Source organism: Triticum aestivum, chromosome 1D (assembly GCF_018294505.1).
Source record: "Triticum aestivum cultivar Chinese Spring chromosome 1D, IWGSC CS RefSeq v2.1, whole genome shotgun sequence".
In the NCBI taxonomy this organism is placed as follows: domain Eukaryota; kingdom Viridiplantae; phylum Streptophyta; class Magnoliopsida; order Poales; family Poaceae; genus Triticum; species Triticum aestivum.
Genome location: NC_057796.1, coordinates 435,496,134 through 435,517,599, shown reverse-complemented (window position 1 = coordinate 435,517,599; position 21,466 = coordinate 435,496,134). Strand labels below are relative to the sequence as shown.

The following is a 21,466-nucleotide window of genomic DNA, read 5'->3' as shown; positions in this document are numbered from 1 at the left end:
AAAATCGACTGACCCAAAAGTCGATTCAGTCGACTGAAGTGTAGCTAAATCGGAGCAGCATCGCAAGCAAGAGCAAGAGCGAGAGCAGCAGCGCGAGCAAGAGCAATAGCAAGAGCAGACCAGGCAGGGGACCGAGAGCAAGAGCAGAGCAGCAGCGCGAGCGAGAGCTAAAGCAGCAGCAGCTCCTACTGATGTGGACGTCGCCGCCGAGGGAGCGACGCCGTGGAGGAAGTGGCCGGCGACGCCTCCGTGGATGGAGCCGCGCCGTGTCGGCTCGGGACCGAGCGCCGGCAGCACCGTGAGATCGAATCAAGAAGAAAATGCGGCGATTAGTGTACAACCTCTTTGGTGGCGCCGATTAGGCCGCAGCTTCATCCGAGGAAACGGTGATGATGATGCTCTTCCGGTGGTGCAGGTGAAGACGGCGGTGTGGGAATGGAGGTGGCGCGAAAGACGAGGGGAACGTCGGGGCAGCTCCTTGGAGGTGGAGGACGCGGTGGGTGAGCCGGCGGGATGATGAGATCGACAACGGATCCTCATCCGGTACGGTGGATGAGGGACGTCGAGGTGTTGCTGTGGACGACGTCGTCGGGGAAGAGGCTCCGACTGGGTGGCGGACGGAGCAGGGTGTGGGGTTTCGTCGCGGATTTTCGCGGCCTCGGTGTACAAATGGGTGGGCGGATGGGATGGCAGTGGGGAATCATGGCTTAGAGACGCGCTTGTCCGAAATGTGGGGTATGTTACGAAAGTACCCCCACCGATTTGAGGCGGTTCTTTCGGTTCAGGGGTACCACGGGCATTTCACGTGTCGGGATTTCACAGGAGGTGGGAGTTTTCACGCGCGTTGTAATTTCGGAATAGCAAGGCGCGGGTTGAGATGGAGGGAGTTGTCGGAGCACAACGAGACAAAGATATATCTTATATTTCGGGCTAACAAGGCGCGGGTTGAAATTTCCGGACAAGCCTAACGTGTACTGTACCAAATCAATGCGCACTACAAATGTCATTCAAAACTTTGAATTCATGTTATGTTCAATTAAAATATTTCTCTACGTGTATAATGCATGCAACCTACTACTCAAATGAACGTTTTAGTGCATTCCAAACGTATATACTACCGCTTCAATATGAACTAAATTTGAATTCGTTTCTCTATTTGAATAAGATCTACAGTAATGATTGTTGTGAAGTCAAAGCATTTGAATTCATTTATCTGTTTTAATAAGATCTACAATCATCATTATTGTCAAGTTAAACCATCGTTTGTGTATTATCTTCACAGCACACACATGATTAGTCTCGAGTTACATATGAACTATGTGTACTATATGAACTCGAACTAGATTTTTTGAATCCACTTTATTTTGATTTCAAATCACATTACGTTTCTAGCTCTAGCTAGATCTTCATAACCTAAACCATGTCTCATATGTATAATGTGTTTATCACATTATGTATGGTGCCCCGCCCCCTACGCCTACAAGTATTTAGATGTGAGTTGCAAACACCACACATTACCACAAATTCAAATAAAATGTGAGAATGTTTGATATATAGTATTGTTTAGATTGTTCGATATTTAGTTGTAAGCTACAAACGCCACACATTATCACAAATTCAAATAAAATGTGAGATTGTTTGATGTATAGTATGGTTTAGATTGTTCGGCATTTAGCTGTGAGTTGCAAACGCCATGCATTATCACATTATGGTGTAACATGCGCACAACACGTGTATCACCGCTATATTCATGCATGCAATGTTTAAAACACTATGATCTCCTATTCAAATATATGAATCCACTTTCATATCAAATTATGATCTTTGTTAGTCTCTTACACCCACACAATCCTCTAACCTTTCTAGCTACCACTAACTTTCTCTCGTGCATGCACACGCCCTCCTCGCCCTCCCCCTCCCTCGGCATTCTATCCACCGGGCACATTGATTTTTCTCTTTAGGTCGTTCTCCCAGAGTCTCCATAACTCCTTTCCGACACACACCGATCGATAAACCTCTCCAGCGATGCCTGCCTACAACATACACACACACCTTCAATCTCCTCCTTTATGTGTCCTTGCCTCGTGTCTCTCATACGGTCAGACACACGTGTAAACTCTCGCCCCTCTTTTCATCGATCTCACAACCGCACACTCCTCCCCCTATCTAGCTAGTAGTTGGGCCTCTCGCACCACCTCCTAGCTCCATTCTCTTTGTCTATCCGTCTCGCTGGGCCTTATTTGCCTCTAACAAATGGACGTACACCGACTGATCTCTCGCTATACATATAGCTAGCTAGGTCCTTATAACTCGTTTTTACCCACACGTCAATCGATCTACCTCATTAGTTGTGTCTCTCCCTTCCTCCGACAAACAACAATTGATCTACCGATCTAGTTAGGTTTGCTTACCAAACACATGGTTCCCCTTCATCATCCATGGATGCGTCCCAACAGATCTATCACGCACAGGCACACACAGAAACACATCCCCACTCTTATTGATAACATTGCAGTTCCACCCTCAGTTTGTCTAGTAGGCCTCTCCCACCATCTTCGAGAAGCAACTCCATCACCCATCCAGCACTCTACCCCTCTCCCTCCCTCTCCCTCCCTCTCTCTCTCCTCTCTCTCTCTCTGTCCCATCATATTTCCGTCCTTCAGTTATGTATGGATGTCGACCGATCTCCCTCAAGACATAACTGGGTCTCTCCTTCTCAACACATATACGAGTCGTTCTACCTCTATAGTTAGGCCTCTGCCTACCCCTCCCCCACCCCCTCCCCCCCACACACCGATACATCGAGCACTCTAGTCATGTCTCCCTGCCACACACAAACTTGACATGTGCCCTCTAACGTTCTGGTAGGCCAGTCGCCCTATATCTTTGACTTGCATACACACACAATTTCGATGGCTCTCTTCATCGATCTCGCACCCACCCACTTGATCCTCTCTTCGACTCTATCGATAGCTATGACCCCTCCCTCTCTTCTCGTGGATTGCCCGACCCTCTATGTATGATATGGGTAGGCCTCCATTTCACACACATTGCATGCAAAATTTTGTTTGAGATGTCATCGACACATATTCCCACAAATAATTCACGAAATCAACCCCCCACCCCACCCCCACCCCAAAACAAAAAACACTCACGAACTCGGTTTGTATCTCTCACACACACCCACGTAGGTGGGGGACGTGCACGAAGAGAAGAGGTGCATGCACGGCGCACGTACTCCCGTCTCTTTCCCAACCACACCCGCGTGGGTACATGGTGGAGCTCATTTCTGTACGAAAAAGGCAGCCCACGTGGTAATTTGGCACGTGTACTGGTTGTCCACTTGGTGGAGGGAGGATCGTCTACCACGGGTGAACGAACAAATTGCGACTTGACGTGTTATGTCAAAAAGAGAGGCAAACCATGTTGGGCCTACCTTAGAGGCAAGGCTCTATACACTGGAGTACTTTTGATGTGTCCCGTCAACTCGCAGAACGAGGAGAAGTTTGCTTAGTACGCCGTATCCCCCGCCCACGGGCGCGGTGGCTCGCAGGATGAGGTGAAGCTTGCTCCGCCTTACGTCCGCTCCCTCGCCCATGCGCGCGGTGGCTCGCAGGACGAGGCGAGAAATTTACTACTCCCTCCGTTTACTCCTCGTCCCTACTACTTTGGTTATAAAGATTATATCATATTGTTTGGAATATATATGTCCTTTAGTAGATTTCAATATGAACTACTAGTACATACTCCAAACACTGATGTATATAGACATATTTTAGAGTGTAGATTCACCTATTTTGCTCCGTATGTAGCACTCTCCCTCGACCCTCGCCCACGTGGTGGACGTGCAGCAATTCATTCGGTCTCATATAGCCAGAACGATATATACTGCACTACCATTATTGCTCGACTTCCCGAAGAGGCGAAGAGCCAATCGCAAGGTTAATATTTTGGAGATGCCAAGCGCAAGGTTATAGGAGAACGAGTAGTAGGTGCCGCGTCATTTATAAATAAAGTTTTTTTTTCTTCAGTGGCACGTACGCAATATGATAGGTTCATATGGAGAGAAAAAGAAACCGCTCCACTATATACATAGTCAAGACGGGCCAGCCTACACGGTTGCTTGCTGGGGTTGCTCTCTTCACATTCTCTCGCACAAAACGACTGTGGCCACATCTCTAACATCCCGGCGGATCACGTCCGCTTGGGGAAGGGGTGGATGCTTAGTGTAGATGTGGTGGCCGTCGCCAACGGCGAAAACCCATTGTCGGCACGTCCCGATCAGGGGTCCCCGCCGTTCTCTCTCACAAAGACGGTGAGGTTGCCTTCGTCCCTTGCTCACTGCCGCGACGTGGGCAATTGCCGCCTCCCGCCGCCCTCCTCAAGGTTGAGCTATGTCCCTCAGGTACAACTCCCTTTACAGCCGGCTTGCACCACTGCTCCAGCTGCCCACATCACTCCCTGTGGATATTTCTCTACTTCTTTGCCCCGCACATATCTCTACTGGCTTCTACGTACTGTATTTGTGACGAGTTTATGTCTCATCAACTAGTCCCAGTAATCTTATTCTAATCACGCTTCTTAAATTTCTTTGCCACAGGGATGCTCATCTCGATTTTGGTGAAACTGCACAAAATGATCCGATGGTCAAAAGGTTGCAAACTTCATTTATTAGGAAGCTCGAACGTTGCTAGCAAATTGAAGCCTGGTTAGGGTTCACGGTTCAAGGGCTAGGGACTGCATGGATCGTTTTTTTCTTTAGCCGCCTCTGTTCCAAAATAAATGTCAACTTTAGTAGTAGTACAACTTTGTACTAAAGTTTGCACAAAGTTGAGACACTTATTTTGGAACGGAGGGAGTACATATTTGCTATGATCTGTCAATCATTGAGATGCAATAGCATGCATGTTAGTCTCCTTTGTATTTGATGAAATGTTGCAATGGGCAACCTTGGATGTAAGATACATGTAACAGAAGCTGGAAGCTTCATAGCATTGTACAAATTTATCTCGCTGATAAATTACAGTACGTACTATACTAGTACTTCCTCCGTTCCTAAATATAAGTCTTTGTAGAGATTTCACCATGAACCACATGCGGACGTATATAGATGCATTTTAAGTGTAGATTCTTTCATTTTGTTCCGTATGTAGTGGAATCTCTACAAAGACTTATCTACTAGTAATAGCTAGCCCCCACTACTAGGAATTCTCTATCCTCTCCTTGAGCCACATCATCAAAATTGATGTAGCTGTTAGATGAAGTAAATCAGTCCATAATAGCCGTCTGATCTAGACGTTGAGAGGCTCCGCACTAAGCCACATGCAAGCATGCAGAAATACCATGGCACATGCATGTGAGTGGGTTTTAAATGTCATCAACATGTCTGCATGCAAGCATACACCGGTAGCATGCATGTAAGTGAGCTTTTAAGTCCCATTAACATGTCAAAAAGAAAAATATAATCCCATTATGCAGTAGTAGTTGGCTGATCTTTTTTCCTTACGTGGGATGATCTAAATGATGATGGGAGTTTATTTAGTTTGGCTACCACATTTGTCATGCGGTTATAGAGTTTTTTTTAGTTCTATGAAATCTATAATTTTGCGCAGAGAGATATACCGCTGTTCCACGGCAACGCGCGGGGACTCATCTAGTAATATTTAGGAATGGAGGGAGTACTATGTAAAGAGTTAGGTGTCGCACGGTGATAGTGTGAGGTGGGCCATGTAATCACTGAGCCTGTGTGTTTTCACTGCTCTTGCACGCCTCCGCTTTAAGAATGGAGAAAATTGTAATCTAGTACTAGTACCTCCTTTCGCCGAAAGCGTGGGACATCCAGCAGTCCTACCACCTCAGTAATAAAGACCAATGAGCCGTCAAATCACATAGACCCAGCAGTAAGTTGGACGGACGAAGCAACCATCACTCTTGCGCCAGTGAGAGGTCGCGTCCGCTCTGCCCGGGCATGAATGCGGCACCGATTCTTTGGAGCGGCGCTGACCGTTCTAGGCGGGAAGCGTGCGCGGGCGATGGAGGGGCTTTGGGTGGGCCAGGCTGGTCAGGAGCGGGCGTGGCAGCTGTCCACATGTCCCTACCGGACACGCGCGGAAACGAGAGGATGCACCGACTCTCGCGGCTAAAATCTTACTACACTACACAACATCTCTCTGTAGGAGTAGGTCGATCTGTCGCTCTCTCTAACACACACATGCTGTTAAACACACACACACACACACGCACACGCACGCACCTTGGTCCCGTTGCACCTTCTAACGTGACTTATTACACCTAGACGGAGGGAGTAGTAAGTATACGAGATACGGTGGCACACTGACTTAAGTCGAATACAAGTGCCCAAAATTTGTGTGCATGTTATAATAAGGATTCACTTAAAATAGTACGTGAGCAAACAAAGGGATCAATTGGACAGTGTTCCCGAGCAGTAGCGAGATGTGTGAGGTAAGATACACCGCTGGCGCTTTTAATTTTCTTATTAATTTGTTTGTTTCACCCTCTGACTGGTGGGACCCAACGTACTACGTGGAGAGAGGTAAGGTGACTAAGCCTGCATTATTTCTGCACCACTGTGGATAGTCTTACCACCAAAGCCACATGACAAGATTATGATTGAAATCCTAATGACTCCCCCACACACACAAAACACGGCATGCTTGTCACACGAATGCAGGAATGTATAAAAGGTTATTTCCCTCTCGTTGAACATAACGGGAGGGATGTGTAGCTGGTTAGCCTGTTCGCTCATGAAACTTGAGGTCTCGGGTGGATTCTTTGACTGGTCAAAATGTTTTCTAGGGTTTGCACGCTTCACACTCTCTCTCCAGTATACACGCTGGAGCCTCAGCGCTTGTAGTTGCTCTCTTCACACTCTCTCGCCCTCTCCCGCTGGAGCCTCAGCGCTTGTAGTTTCTCTCTTCACACTCTCTCGCCCTCTCCAGATCTAAACAAGACTTCGTTGGCCTCTCTCTCCCCTCACTGCTGCTCAAAGAGCCGGCAGGATCCGTCCGTCGGGAAGGGAAGGAGGCTTAACGTTGTCGCCGTCGGCGAGGGACTACCGGCGCAGCTGTTCACTTTCCACCCAGCGGCGGCGCGGGAGGGCCTCCGACCCCTTCTTCTTCGCCGCCGTCCCGTCGCCCACCGAACCACGCCTCAAGAACCTTAAGGTATAATTTACTTACTCCACATGCATTGCTCTAGCTGCATGTATACCATGAATCTAGGACGTGGTTCAAAGAGGAAAGGAGTGGGGGAAAGTAGTGGGAAAAGTTGTATATAGCATGAATCTAGGACGTGGTTCAAAGAGGAAATGAAGGGGGAAAGTTGTATAGCATGAATCTAGGACGTGGTTCAAAGAGGAAAGGAATGGGGGAAAGTAGTGGGGAAAGTTGTATCGCATAAATCTAGGACGTGGTTCAAAGAGGAAAGGAAGGGGCGAAAGTACTAGTTCAAAAAGGAAAGGAAGGGACAAGGCGGTAGAGTTTGAGCAGGACTAGATTTGCTGTGCTCACATAGGGAAAGGTGTCTAAAGATAACAAAACTGGGACCAACACAAATATGCTCCTTGGTTGTTTGTTCTTTGTTGCAACAGACTGTGCATGACCACAGTACATCGGTAGATGCACATGGTGCTGGTGCGTCCACTGTCCCGTGCAACTCATTAGGTGTTGTTAATCTAAGGCCCTGTTTGGTTAAAAACTCCCTAGTCCCTACCTGCTTGGTTCCAGGGACTAAACATGGACTAGAGGTTATTAAATGACATGCTAAAAGACCATGTTACCCCTAGTAATGAACTAATAGAGACAAGGTGCGATGCGTGGCAGGGGCAACTGTTGGAAAAAGTCCCAAAAAGACTCCCTCGGGGTCTTCTTTCTTTAGTCCCAAATGCCCACTTTTAGTCCATAAAAGTCCCTCCTGTTTGGTTTAGATGGGACTGACACGGAGTTTTTTTAGTCCCTACACCAAAATGTCCCTGTAAACAAACACCCTCTAATAATGCCGCTGGAAAATTGATGCAATGCCACAGTTAAAAGCAAATTACATGTTTAAAGAATTTTATTGTTAATATAATCTCTATGTTAATATTAATCAATGCCACCGTTTGAGAAATGCTACTGTCTTGCTTTCTTTCCCATTTAGATAAGGTAGATACTTCTTTTTGTTGGCTTCTGTGTCATCCACCGTTATTGACCACTAATTGTTTCCTCTGCACCTCTGTGTAAACAGGGTTATCTATTTCACCTCGTTGCCATTGTGACCTTTTGTTGCACTGCACAAAACACTTTTGTTTTAAGAGTGTTTTGTGCAGTTCAACCAAAATGTCACACCGACAACGTTGCTTGATTGCTTGATCTTAGTGGAACTGCACAAGAGGAGATCTTACTTCCTATCCGTTAAGGCGAATTTGGTTTAGATCTTCTTCTTGTGAGTTGTTTGAATTCCGCATCATGAGAGGTCAGTACTAGCCTTCTTTCACATGATTCTACAGTGTGCTTTCATATGTTGTGCTACTTGTACGATAATGTTGCTTGATTTTAGTGAACTGCACAAATGGAGACAAGACTTCCAATCTGTATGTGCACCGTAATATCTCATTGAGGTAAGATAAGGATATTTCACAACTGCTGGCCTGTATTTTGCCACTTTCATCAGAAAACTAAGTTTAGTACTATACTTGTGCTCCCTAATTGACATGCCAAACCTTACATTGAAGGCGAGGCTTGTCTGTTATTGAACCAAGTGATGAAGGGGAAGAACAAGCGGAAGAAAAACAAAAATCAACTCTCGGTGCTGTAATGAAGCACTGGAACTGTGATGACACAAGTAATGATATAGTTTTGCGTCTTAATTTATTGCTATGGCTGGAACGAGCAATTGTTTTGCCACTGATTTGATGCCACTCTTAATGTAATATGTAATTATCTCTACTTGTGCAAACAGGGATATTCTTTGAAGATACCATATATTTTAGTGGAACTGCACAAGAAGATGTTGGAAACATTAAATTAATCGAGGAGTATATAGTAAGCATGGCCACCACCGTAGATAGCAACAGATGGTTCCGGAGAAGTGCTTCATCTGTATGCTCTACACAATAAGCCTCCTGACAAAGGTTGGTACTCGCCCGCTGATTTCATCCATATGATTGAGCTTTGTCATCTCTATTGGTGTTGTGCTACTGTTTAGATACTGTCATGAAAAAGTGGTATTGTCCTTGAGAAGTGCTTCATCTGTGCTATTTTAAATATTTCCTTTCCTTTTTTTCGAGCAAACAGGGATGCTAGCATTTAGTAGTCCTCTTGTCTTTGCACAACAGGATCATATTCCTCTGAAGAAGAATATGGAGTACGTGAAGTGACTAGTTCCGATTATGCCAGGATGAAGAAGCCCTGTCTATCTTCTCATCAGAAGGAGCAGTTGAAGGATGGTTACATTACTCCCCACAAGACCAAACTAACTTCAGCTCAGAAGGACTGACAAATCTCCATTTTTTTGCCGTGATGCGCGAGTACAATGTTGTTCTAGGATTCTTTCTGGTGAGTTCCATTTTTCTAAAAGTGTGCTCTACATGGACCATGTATGTGCCTGTTAAAACTGTCAATTCATAGTACTGTTTGCTTTATACTAATCACTTTTTTGTATTTGTGCAAACAGGGGTGCTCAGCTTGATTTCAATGGGAACTGCACAAAATGTTCATGAATACATCGAATCATTCATTTCCACCACAAGAAAGGAGGTGCCGATAAGTTCAAGGCGTTGCAACATATAAGGGCGAAATCATACAAGCTACGCGCGAATTTGGTTAATTTTGATGGAACTGCACAAAAAGAACAGCTGGTTTATTTAGCACGAGGTGCCATGTCAATGTCCGAACTGATGGCAAACCCTGCCCATTCCACAATCGTAGGCATTTGATATTTGGAATGGGACAACCTTGTCAAATTTTGCTCATTGATTTTAGCAAGACATGCGTTTGATATTTTCGAATGGGATGCCCTTTGCTGTCAGCAGCGTCGATCAATTTTTCTTTATTCTTTAGTTATGAAGTAAATATTGCCTCTGGCATGTGAGTAGCTGAGATGCATAATCATCGATTGTTTTGAATGTTCTCTATGAATTGCCAGGCCTATGTGTTTGATTGCAATGTACAGAAACGCTAAAAAGCTGCTCAAACTCTTTGTACTCCTTCTGTTCCTTTTTACTTCACACATTGTGAAAGTGCATACTTTTTTGTATAAGATTGGTCAAAGTAGAGATACTTTGACTGCAGACAAAACTTGTATGCAGACTAGAAAGGACCGGAGGAAGTACATGTGAAACTGCTGCAAACGAGGTGATCACCCTGGGAATAATGCTAGTACGTATTGTTTTGCATGTTCATCCAATGCCAGTGATATAGGAATTCGAACTAATCGAAATAAATTCATTCATACACGATCGGATTTCATATAAACATGCCGGATTTCATTACATTTCATACATTCTTCAACTAAAAAGGGGTGCGCTGGAGGTATAATTAATTAACTGAAGCTACCCACCTGTGTCCCGCTGAGCCGAACAGAGGCTTCAGTGACTTAACTGCAGGTGCAGTTGCGTAACTGACATGTGGCCTGTTGGGCCCACGTGTCAGTCAGCCAACTGCACCAGCAGTTAAGTAGAAGCAGCGTTCTTCTCCAGCGCAGCTCTCCGACTCCACGTCGCCGCCAAGAAGCTAACCGGCCGTCAATGATCAACCCGCCTAGCTTGGCTTCAACCGGAGGGTAGCAGCGGTGGCCTTACTTGGACCCGAGCGGCGGCGACGTACCGTGTTCTACTCTTCCTCGTTTTCTGTGTGGCGCGGCCTCGTTGGCAGCGAGGCGGGGCCTCGGCGGAGCCGGCGATGTCCTCTGTCTCGTTGCCGGCGGGCGGCGCCTCAGCGGAGCGGTGAAAATCCTCCCCCACGTTGCCGGCAGGGTGGGGCCTCGGCTGAGCCGGCGATGTCCTCTGCCTCGTTGTTGGCGGGGCGGGGCCTCGGCGGAGCCGGCGGTGTCCTCTGCCTCGTTGTTGGCGCCGCGGGGCCTCGGCGGAGCAGGGCCTCGTCGACGCCAGCGGAGCGGGGACTCGTCGGAGCCGGCATTGTCCTCTGCCTCGTCCTCGGTCTCGCCAAACAGCGCCTCGCCCGCTTCATCGCCCTCTTTGCTAGCCTCTTTGTAGGCGGCCGCAGCATCCGCCACCCGCATGCGGTACCGCCAGCGCTCGAGGCGGCCCTTGCGGGCGGAGCGGTACGAGTCGAGCAACGCCTCCTGCTCCGCCCGCTCCGCGGCGATCTGCTCATCCGCCTGCAGGTGCTCCTGGAGGAGATGGTGGTTGTAGGCGGCGTCGGCCTGCGCCTCCCGGAACTGCTCCTCACGCATCTGCCTCACCCTGTCCATATATTGGGCACGGGCCTCGCCGATGGTCATGGTGCAATGCACCGGCGAGGATGGCGTGGAGGAGGGGGTTGGCGCCGGATCGTCGACTACCAGGTTCTCCATTGGGACGTCGTCGTCCTCCGGCTGCCTGCCGGCCAGCTGGTCGGCAGCAATGGCTGCCATCTCCTTGTGGTCCGTCGTCCGCCCGTCCCGAAGAGCGCTGGAGTGCGAGGAAGCCATGGTGGGCAGTAGTGGTGTGGACAGGAGAAAGGGAACGGATGCGGATGACTGCGGCTATGGCCGGCGCAGCAGTTTATTTAGCAATGGTAGGCGGGCGGAGGGACGGACATGTGGCGCCGGAGTAGCCGCCTCGGCAACCGCGTATCATTAATGTGGGCGGCAGATGGACGGAGGGACGGCACTTGTGTCGTTTGAAGGCGGAGCAATCGCCTGCACCGGGAAGCGGGGCGGGCGGCGCTGACTGTTTCGCGCGGAAAGCGCGCGCGGGCGAGGAGATGACTTTACTTGGAGAGGATGACAATGGGGATCCACCAGGTCGATAGCCTCACGTACGCAAGTGCCTCCTTATATATATATATATAATTTATTTTGCTTTCTCCTGGTTTCCTGACATCACGGTCCCACACCATTGTCAACCTATGTATTAGTCAATAAACGAGAGAATTGCACAAGAAGCGGCCGACAGCTGGGACCAAGCAGCTCGAGCAGTATTTGTGTTTTTGAGGTGTGAGCATTGCAGAGTTTTTCGATGTTTAGCCCAGATATTAATTTTTCTCCTCTGAACAACAACGAAAACATCGCTGCAGGTATTGTGGCACCCCGGCTCAGAGTGACCGGTTTACCTTGCATTGCCAGCCCAGAGATCATGTCTTCTGGCAACACACAACATATTGATATAGAAAACAACCGCTTTATTGATGCTAGCGGAACAGAGTTCATATTACAACAGTGGTCGAGGCCAAGCGGCACACTCGGTGCGGCGGAACAATATGTACATTATTTAGTGAACATAAAGGGGCCTCGACTCGAACAACTACGTGGCAGCGGAATAACGTCGTAGCGGAAGCTCCATATCACAGGGACACTGATGTGGACACGATCTAAACTCGAACAGCGCTCCTTTCCAACGAGACTTTCCTGAAATCTGGCATGACACGCCAGGTCAGTGCATTGAATGTACTTGCAAGCTCACAACAAGCATAATCATAATGACAAACAATATCATAATATTTAACCAATTATTAATAATGCAACATTATATGTCAACATGCTGTGATCAAGCCCGAACGTCCCTCGGGACAGCTTACCAACTGTGATCATCTCTGGACCACAAACACACCACCATAGTGGTCTTTCTCAAGAACAACTCGTGATCCTTACGGCGATCACAACCACGACCATCATTTGGTCCCAAATACCTCGATGGCCTTTCTGCCATCCATTGACAATACAAAATTCATAGCTTAGTGTGCATTTTTTATTAAACGTTGACTCATGGTGGGACTTAGTACGAGGTGTCCGTGACCGTGGACTCGGCTATCGATAGATTATACACTCTGCAGAGGTAGCACACTGTACCCACACCATGGAACACATGGCCTCGCATTCCCATTCGGGTGGACGAACGGCATTCCGACAAAACCCCTCCATTGCCGCAGCACTCTCCCGGCCACTCCGACCCAAATCCCCAACGGTCTTTTGGCTGTAATAATTCTTCACAAACTCACACGCATATACCCCTTGCGATTTCTAATCTCTTTTACCCTGTTTTGAGGAGAGAAAAAGATCAAAATTAGAATTTGTCCAAAAAAATTGCAGGGGCACGCACCTGCCCAGCCCAGCTCGGCTGCACGATTGCATCGCGATCCGCAAGATCACTGGACTCCGCACGAGGGCACAACATGATTGAAAGTTTCCGAAACTTGCTGGTTTTGGCGTTTGCTAGTATCAAGTTTCAGAACTTGAAACATGGTGAGGTTTAAAAAAAATGTCAAAGCCTATTCGAAAGTGTTCTTAAAAGCCCTCTTAGCAGGAAACACGAATATGCATGCCACAAATCCTAGTGCGGTTTCTGAAACTTGCTGATTTGGCGTTCGCTCATATCAAGTTTTGGAATTTGAAACTAGGTGAAGTTTTAAAAACTCGTCAAAACCTACTCAAAAGTTGTCTTATTTGAAAACCCTCGTCACAAGAAACACGGATATCCAAACTCCTATGGCGTTCGCAAGATTCAAAAGATTCAAAATTGAAAGCCAAAATAAACGGGGTCGGTGCCCCGCAGCTGCATACACAAATCCTCTCTCAAATTTGACGCTTTTTCTATGGGATAGGTTCGCTTTATGACGGCAATGGGAATAGAGAAAACAGTAAACTGGAGGATGGGATTTGTTAATGATCTTACTAGCTGTATGTAGGCCTGTGAAAGAAATCTCAAGGCATGTCAAATACGTACGGCAGCGACATTTCACTTGCTCAGCCTTCGAGCAAATAACTTGCTTGTAAAAAAAAAGCTGCTGTAGTTTTTCTCAAATTTAGGAGCATAGCTCCCAATTTTAATTCATGAAAAAGGACTCTAAAATCATGAAGCAAGCGCAAAAACGACTTCGTCAGGTCTACATGGCGGCTAGGGAGCTGGTACAGCCGATCTGAGGGTGGACGTGTTATTTTGTCTTGCGAGCCTGCGCGCTCCTCATTAGGCCTTGGCCTTGTAATATGCTTGCAATCCGGCTTCGAACCCTTCCCGTTATTAGCTGATACTAATGCCGTGGGCTTTTGGTTGTGCCTGTGTACTGACTATCCGTCGATACTCTGCCTGTTTCCGTTGTGTGCTTTATTAATTTAAAGCCGGACACCTCTAACGTCTTCGTTCTAAAAAAAATAAAAAATGAAACTGATAAATACAGAACAACTGTCTCAGCTGGCCCATCAAAATAAAGGTTCAGCAAAGCTAGTAAAACCTCACACCACATACTTAATCCCAAAAACAGAATGTGAAAGCCAAAGAACCACAATATCTGGAAACAACTACTAATTATTACAGCCAAAAGACAAGTACTAATCCTCTGATATTACGGGCTACAGGACTGGACGACAAAACAACTGCCTCTCCCATAGAGGACTCTCTGTAATAAGCCAGCAATTCTGAGAATCATCGGCGCCACCCCTTCTTTCTGCTGATTTTTTTTAAAAAAAAGCTAATTCATTACGGTTATACTCCCTCCGTTCCTAAATATATGTCTCTGTAAAAATTTCACTATGAACTACATACGGATGTATATAGATGCATTTTAAGTATGGATTCATTCATTTTGCTCCGTATGTAGTCCACATAGTGGAATCTCTATAAAGACTTACATTTAGGAACCGAGGGAGTATTTCGTACTCCGTAGTTATCAAGGAGTATCCATTGTTTCATGCCAGTGGTTACATCTCGTCAAAAGAAGAAGGAAATATGTCATGCTAACTTTGTATTGTATATGAAATTAAGCAACCCGTGCGGGGCACTCATGATCATTAGCAGACATGCACAATGGACTCACTCACTCACTAACGCAGACGACGCAGCCTATTGATAAATTCAGATTTATGATTCGCAGATGTATAGTCCCTTTATTCGTTCCTAGTGTTGTTACATGGAAAATCATAATGGAACTACTCCCTCCGTTCCAAAATAGATGATCCAACTTTGTATAAAGTTAGTACAAAGTTGGGTCATCTATTTTGGAACGCAGACGACGCAGCCTATTGATAAATTCAGATTGATGATTCGCAGATTTATAGTCCCTTTATTCGTTCCTAGTGTTGTTACATGGAAAATCATAATGGAACTAGTTCCTTTTCCGGTCATCGTTGATGGCAACATTCTCGATGTTTTATGCACCAGCTGTGGTAATCCAGGAGTAGGTTTTTGGAAGCATCTTAGATCTTTTTCTGTTCATCAAAACATGCTATGTGCATCACTTTTATTCTTTCAACAAACAACATTGGTTCGCTATTAGACATGCACAACGCCATATACATGAACAATTCCGTAGCTTGGCTAGAATTGAACCAAGGAATAACCAAAGAAGGAAAAAAGACACGCAGTGAAAGAATCGCCAAATTTTACAACATGAACTCGCTTGCAGGTTGAAGCAAACCATTGAGATCTTTCACGTTGCATACACGTACGTGCGCAACGTACTCCACTTATTAGTGGTGGTTGATTGCGCGGCAGTTCTTCCTGATCTGGCCCTGGTAGCCCGTCTTGACCTCGATACCGGCCATCTTCACCATGGCCTTCTCGAACCTGCCCTCCCACCACCCGGGCATTTTGCCGTTCTCCACCACCATTCTCGCCGTCTCCGCCGATGTCATGAGCGCCGCGTCAGAGGTGAAGAGCACCGTGTGCGACAGCACGTTCTTGTAGTACTGCCTGTCCAGCTTGTTGGGCGTGACCACGTCCTGCATCACCGTCGGGTCGTTGCCGCCCGGCGTCGCGTCGGCCGGGCACTGTCCCCTGAGGAACGCGGCGAGGCCGCCGTTGATGTCGGAGGGGGTGTTGAGGCGGTCGGAGACGAAGGACGAGCAGTGGGAACGCCCGATGGTGTGCGCGCCGGAGAGGACGACCAGGTCCTCCGTGTTGAGGCCCTTGATGACGAAGCTAGCGACGAGGTCGCTGAGGTTGGACGTGGGCGGGACCAGGAACTTGAGCGGCTCGGAGGCGTTGGAGAAGGTGCCGTCGCGGCGGCCGGACGGCATCTGGAAGTTTACCTTGCCCCTGCTGAGGATGCAGGACGCGTCACGGGCCGCGAAGGCGACGATGTCTGCACAGGAGACGACGCCCGGGCAGGCCGCCTCCAGAGCGTCCTTGATGGCGTCAATCAGCTCGAAGCCGCGCAGGGTAGGGTCGTTGGGCGGGCTGAGTTTCTCCGGCGTCGGGCTGAACGGGGTCGGGTCCAGGAGGACGGAAGCATCACAGCCCTAATCATCATCAACTCAACGAGATTAATTAATCAATCTGGCTAATCGGCTGTACACACATATGTTTGCAAATTGGTTTCTTGCAGTACCTCGACGAAACAGTCGTGGAAGAGCATGCGGATCATGGCGGCGCCATTGCCGGGGTTCTGGGAGATGGCCTTCTCCATGACGCTCTTGACGACGGCCTCCGCCTGGGGGCACTTGTCGTGGTAGTAGCCGATCTCCAGTGGCCAGAAAGGGCTGGCCTGGCACCCCACAGCGAGGAGCAGCAAGGCACAAGCCACCAAAACCTGCAGCTTTGCAGCAACAGCCGCCATTTCTATTTCTTCGAAGCTAGCAGCTAGCTTGCTTTCTTGACTAAGATTGGAAATAGGAAGAGAGATCAAATCTGAGAAGTGTTCGATCGGTGGAGAATGCTTGTCTGTTGCTATAGCTCGAGCAGCAAGATACTTATATATAGGTGGCCGAGATCAGAATTCATATATAGGTCGGCATGTGCTTACAATTAACAAATGATTATCTTGGCTTCATTGGAACGTTACTGCACCGGTAGTTGGCACCAATTCGTTCCCACCCAGTGGCGCGAAAATTAATCAAAGGGCGTCTTCGGTAATGATATGATACACAAAAAGGATGTTTTGTAGTAGTAACAAACAGCTAGCAGCTCACTAACCCTGATGGTTACATGCGGTTGACTCGACTGATGTATGAACCGGTCATACGCATAAGCTGGAGCTAGTTATTTCGTAATAGCGAGATTGAGCAGCTGATTGGCGAAGCCAGCTCCGTGTTTCCTTCTTCACCGTGCCAGTTGCAGATGGGAACGCCTGGTTTTCCGGTCGTTGAGAGGTCAGGTTAATTTTAAGAACGTTTCGTCTGTGCGAATAAATATACTTCTTCAAATCCGTTAGGACTTTTAGCTAGAAACGAATAAATATACTTCCAGCAAGAGAAATTTCCACTTCCTTTGAGGGCACGCGCGCGGGCGTCAACTTCCCTCGGAAGAAAAAGAAGGGAAAAGAATGGCAGTACGTATGAGCTTTTAGCAGGTGAGACGTACTTACGTACGCTCCAGGAAGCGTCGTACCCTTTAATTGCGTCGTCTCTTTGACCAATTCATTTGTCACGTCTGATCGTTAGCTAGCTTTTAGTTAGCTGAGACGTTAAAGCTAACCTGACGTGCATATCATTCGTAATTTATATGGGGGCTGAGGGCTGTGACAACCCGCGTGCAAACCGGCCGACAGTTAGCGTGTGGAATGCAAGCTCTTTTTTTTACAACAAAACATGAAGCAGAAGAAAAGGGCTACATAACATACCGTGAGACTGTTGATGTGATACTTCGTTTGCCGATGATGTTGAAGCCACTTGCAGTATAGCACTACAGCTAGCGAAGATGCTCAAAATGTCAAATTACTTCTTATAGTATATGTGCCTTGAACGATTCAGTCTCTGAACACACAAATCATTTAGTAAACTCCGTAGCAACTTGTGATCTAAGTAATAAGCCGTTGTTTAAATTTTTACGCGATCGGTTGCAACATAATGGTTTTGACGACGACGATCCCTGTCTATGCAGATTTGGCGAAATAAAGTTCACGCGATCGTCCATTTTTTTAGGATGGGCAAAAAACACTAGTGACAAAGATAAGGAGTAGAAGTGTCTTCTCCATATCATTGATAAATTGGACAAGAAATTTGCGGAATGATGGTAAAATTTCCCTCAACCGAGATTCAAACAACTCATGGGAAAATCTTCTCTCAAGGAGGAGACCTACTGGCAACCCCCATGGCTCATATCAATCAGTATGGTTCGTGGCTGTTGGGGATATTGAAGAAAATATGCCCTGGAGGCAATAATAAAGTTTTTATTTTATGTTTCCTTATTCATGATAATGGTTTATTGTTCATGCTAGAATTTTATTGATCAGAAACTTAAATACATGTGTGAATACATAAATAAATACCGTGTTCCTAGTAAGCCTCTACTAGACTAGCTTGTTGATCAAAGATGGTTAAGGTTTCCTAACCATGGATATGTGTTGTCATTTGATAACGGGATCACGACATTAGTAGAATGATGTGATGGACAAGACCCATTCGTTAGCTTAGCATATTGATCGTTCAGTTTATTGCTATTGCTTTCTTTATGTCAAATACATATTCCTTCGACTATGAGATTATGCAACTCCCGGATACCGGAGGAATACCTTGTGTTCTATCAAACATCACAACATAACTGGGTGATCATAAAGATGCTCTACAGGTATCTTCTAAGGTGTTTATTGAGTTGGCATAGATAGAGATTAGGATTTGTCACTCCGAGTTTCGGAGAGGTATCTCTAGGCCCTCTCGGTAATACACATCATAAGCTTGCAAGCAAATGACTAAGGAGTTAGTCACGAGGTGATGTATTACGGAATGAGTAAAGAGACTTGCCGGTAACGACATTGAACTAGGTATGGAGATACCGACGATCAAATCTCGGGCATGTAACATACCGATGGACAAAGGGAATTACGTATGTTGTCATAATGGTTCGACCGATAAAGATATTCGTAGAATATGTAGGGGCCAATATGGGCATCCAGGTTCCGCTATTGGTTATTGACCGGAGAGGTGTCTCGGTCATGACTACATAATTCCCGCGAACCCGTAGGGTCGCACGCTTAACGTTCGTTGACGCTAGAGTAGTATTTGGATATTTGATGAGTGGTAACCAAATGTTGTTCGGAGTCCCGGATGAGATCCCGGACGTCACGAGGAGTCTCGGAATGGTCGAGAGGTAAAGATTTATATATGGGAAGTCATATTTGGGGTTCCGGAAAAAGGTGCAATTTTTTCGGTATTGTACTGGGAAGCTTTCAGAAGGTTCCGGAGGATTTCGGAGGGCTAGCATGGGCTGCGGGAAGGCGCCCTGGCCTTATTGGGTTAGGCGCACCAAGTCCTCAAAAGCCCATGTGGCTAGGGAAGGCAAAAAAGGAAGGAGTCCTAGTAGGATTAGGATTGGAATTGGAGTCCAAGTCCTCTCCCCCTTAGCTACGCACTAGGGCTTGGAGGGGTTGTTTCCCACGCCCCTTCACCTATATATAGAGGGGAGGGGTGCCCCAAGAGGATACACCAAGCCCTTGGCGCCCCTCTCTCTCCCGTTACTCCGTAGTTCCACCGCCTCGTCCCGGCGACGCTTAGCGAAGCGCTATCGGTGCTCCACCACCACCATCACCACCACGCTGTCGTGTTGATTGTGATCCCATCTACTTCTCCTCTCCCGCTTGCTTGATCAAGAAGGAGGAGACGTCATCGAGCCGCACGTGTGCTAAACTCGGAGATGTTGTTCGTTCGGCACTAGATCGGTTGGATCGTGATCGGATTGCGAAGAGTACGACTACATCAACCGCGTGATAAACGCTTCCGCTTAGCGATCTACAAGGGTATGTAGATTCTCTCCCCCTCTCGTAGCTATGCATCTCCATGGATAGATCTTGCATGTGCGTAGAATTTTTTTTGTTTTCCATGCAACGTTCCCCAACAGTGGCATCATGAGCCAGGTCTATGCGTAGATGATATACATGAGTAGAACACAAAGAGTTGTGGGCGGTGATAGTCATATTGCTTACCACCAACGTCTTATTTTGATTGGCGGTATTGTGGGATGAAGCGGCCCGGACCAACCTTACATGTCCACGCACATGAGACCGGTTCCACCGGCTGACATGCAACTAATTTTGCATAAAGGTGGCTGGCGGGTGTCTGTTTCTCCTACTTTAGTTGAATCGAATTTGACTACGGCCGGTCCTTGAAGAAGGTTAAAACAGCAAACTTGATGAATCATCGTTGTGGTTTTGCGTAGGTAAGAACAGTTCTTGCTAGAAACCCGTAGCAGCCACTTAAAACTTGCAACAACAAAGTAGAGGACGTCTAACTTGTTTTTGCAGGGTATGTTGTGATGTGATATGGTCAAGACATGATGTGATATATGTTGTTGTATGAGATGATCATGTTTTGTAAGTTATTGGCAACCGGCAGGAGCCTTATGGTTGTCTCTTTATTGTATGAAATGCAAACGCCATGTAATTGCTTTACTTTATTGCTATGTGTTAGCAATAGTTGGCGAGATGACCACGACGCAACGATGGAGATCAAGGTGTTGAGCCGGTGACGATGGAGATCATGACGATGCTTTGGAGATGGAGATCAAAAGCACGAGATGATGATGGCCATATCTGTTGGGGAACGTAGTAATTTCAAAAAAATTCCAACGCACACGCAAGAGCATGGTGATGCATAGCAACGAGAGGGGAGAGTGTTGTCCACGTACCCTCGTAGACCGAAAGCGGAAGCGTTAGCACAACGCGGTTGATGTAGTCGTACGTCTTCACGATCCGACCGATCAAGTACCGAACGTACGGCACCTCCGAGTTCAGCACACGTTCAGCCCGATGACGTCCCTCGAACTCCGATCTAGCCGCGTGTTGAGGGAGAGTTTGGTCAGCACGACGGCGTGGTGACGATGATGATGTTCTACCGACGCAGGGCTTCGCCAAAGCACCGCTACAGTATTATCGAGGTGGATTATGGTGGAGGGGGGCACCGCACACGGCTAAAAGATCAAACGATCAATTGTTGTGTCTTTGGGATGCCCCCTGCCCCCGTATATAAAGGAGCAAGGGGGGTAGGTGCGGCCGGCCAGGAGGGGGCGCGCCAGGAGGAGTCCTACTCCCACCGGGAGTAGGACTCCCTCCCTTCCTTGTTGGAATAGGAGAAGGGGGAACGAGGTGGAGGAGAAGAAGGAAAGGGGGGCGCCGCCCCCCTCTCCTTGTCCTATTCGGACTAGGGGGGAGGGGCGCACGGCCCTTGCCCTGGCCGCCTCTCCTCTTCTCCACTAAGGCCCACTATGGCCCATTAACCCCCGGGGGGTTCCGGTAACCCCTCCGGTACTCCGGTAAAATCCCGATTTCACCCGGAACACTTCCGATATCCAAATATAGGCTTCCAATATATCAATCTTCATGTCTCGACCATTTCGAGACTCCTCGTTATGTCCGTGATCACATCCGGGACTCCGAACAACCTT

The 21,466-nt window shown here is 47.4% G+C and overlaps 1 protein-coding gene across 1 annotated transcript; it reads right to left on the bottom strand.

Moving 5' to 3' along the window:
- Positions 1 to 15,411: 15,411 nt before the first annotated feature.
- Positions 15,412 to 16,813, bottom strand: LOC123173167 (peroxidase 2). The gene is made up of 2 exons (XM_044589893.1): positions 16,482 to 16,813; positions 15,412 to 16,392 (listed from the first exon to the last, which is right to left on the bottom strand). Exons 1-2 carry the CDS (start codon positions 16,707 to 16,709, stop codon positions 15,622 to 15,624), a joined length of 999 nt encoding a protein of 332 aa, XP_044445828.1. The 5' UTR covers positions 16,710 to 16,813; the 3' UTR covers positions 15,412 to 15,621.
- Positions 16,814 to 21,466: the final 4,653 nt, after the last annotated feature.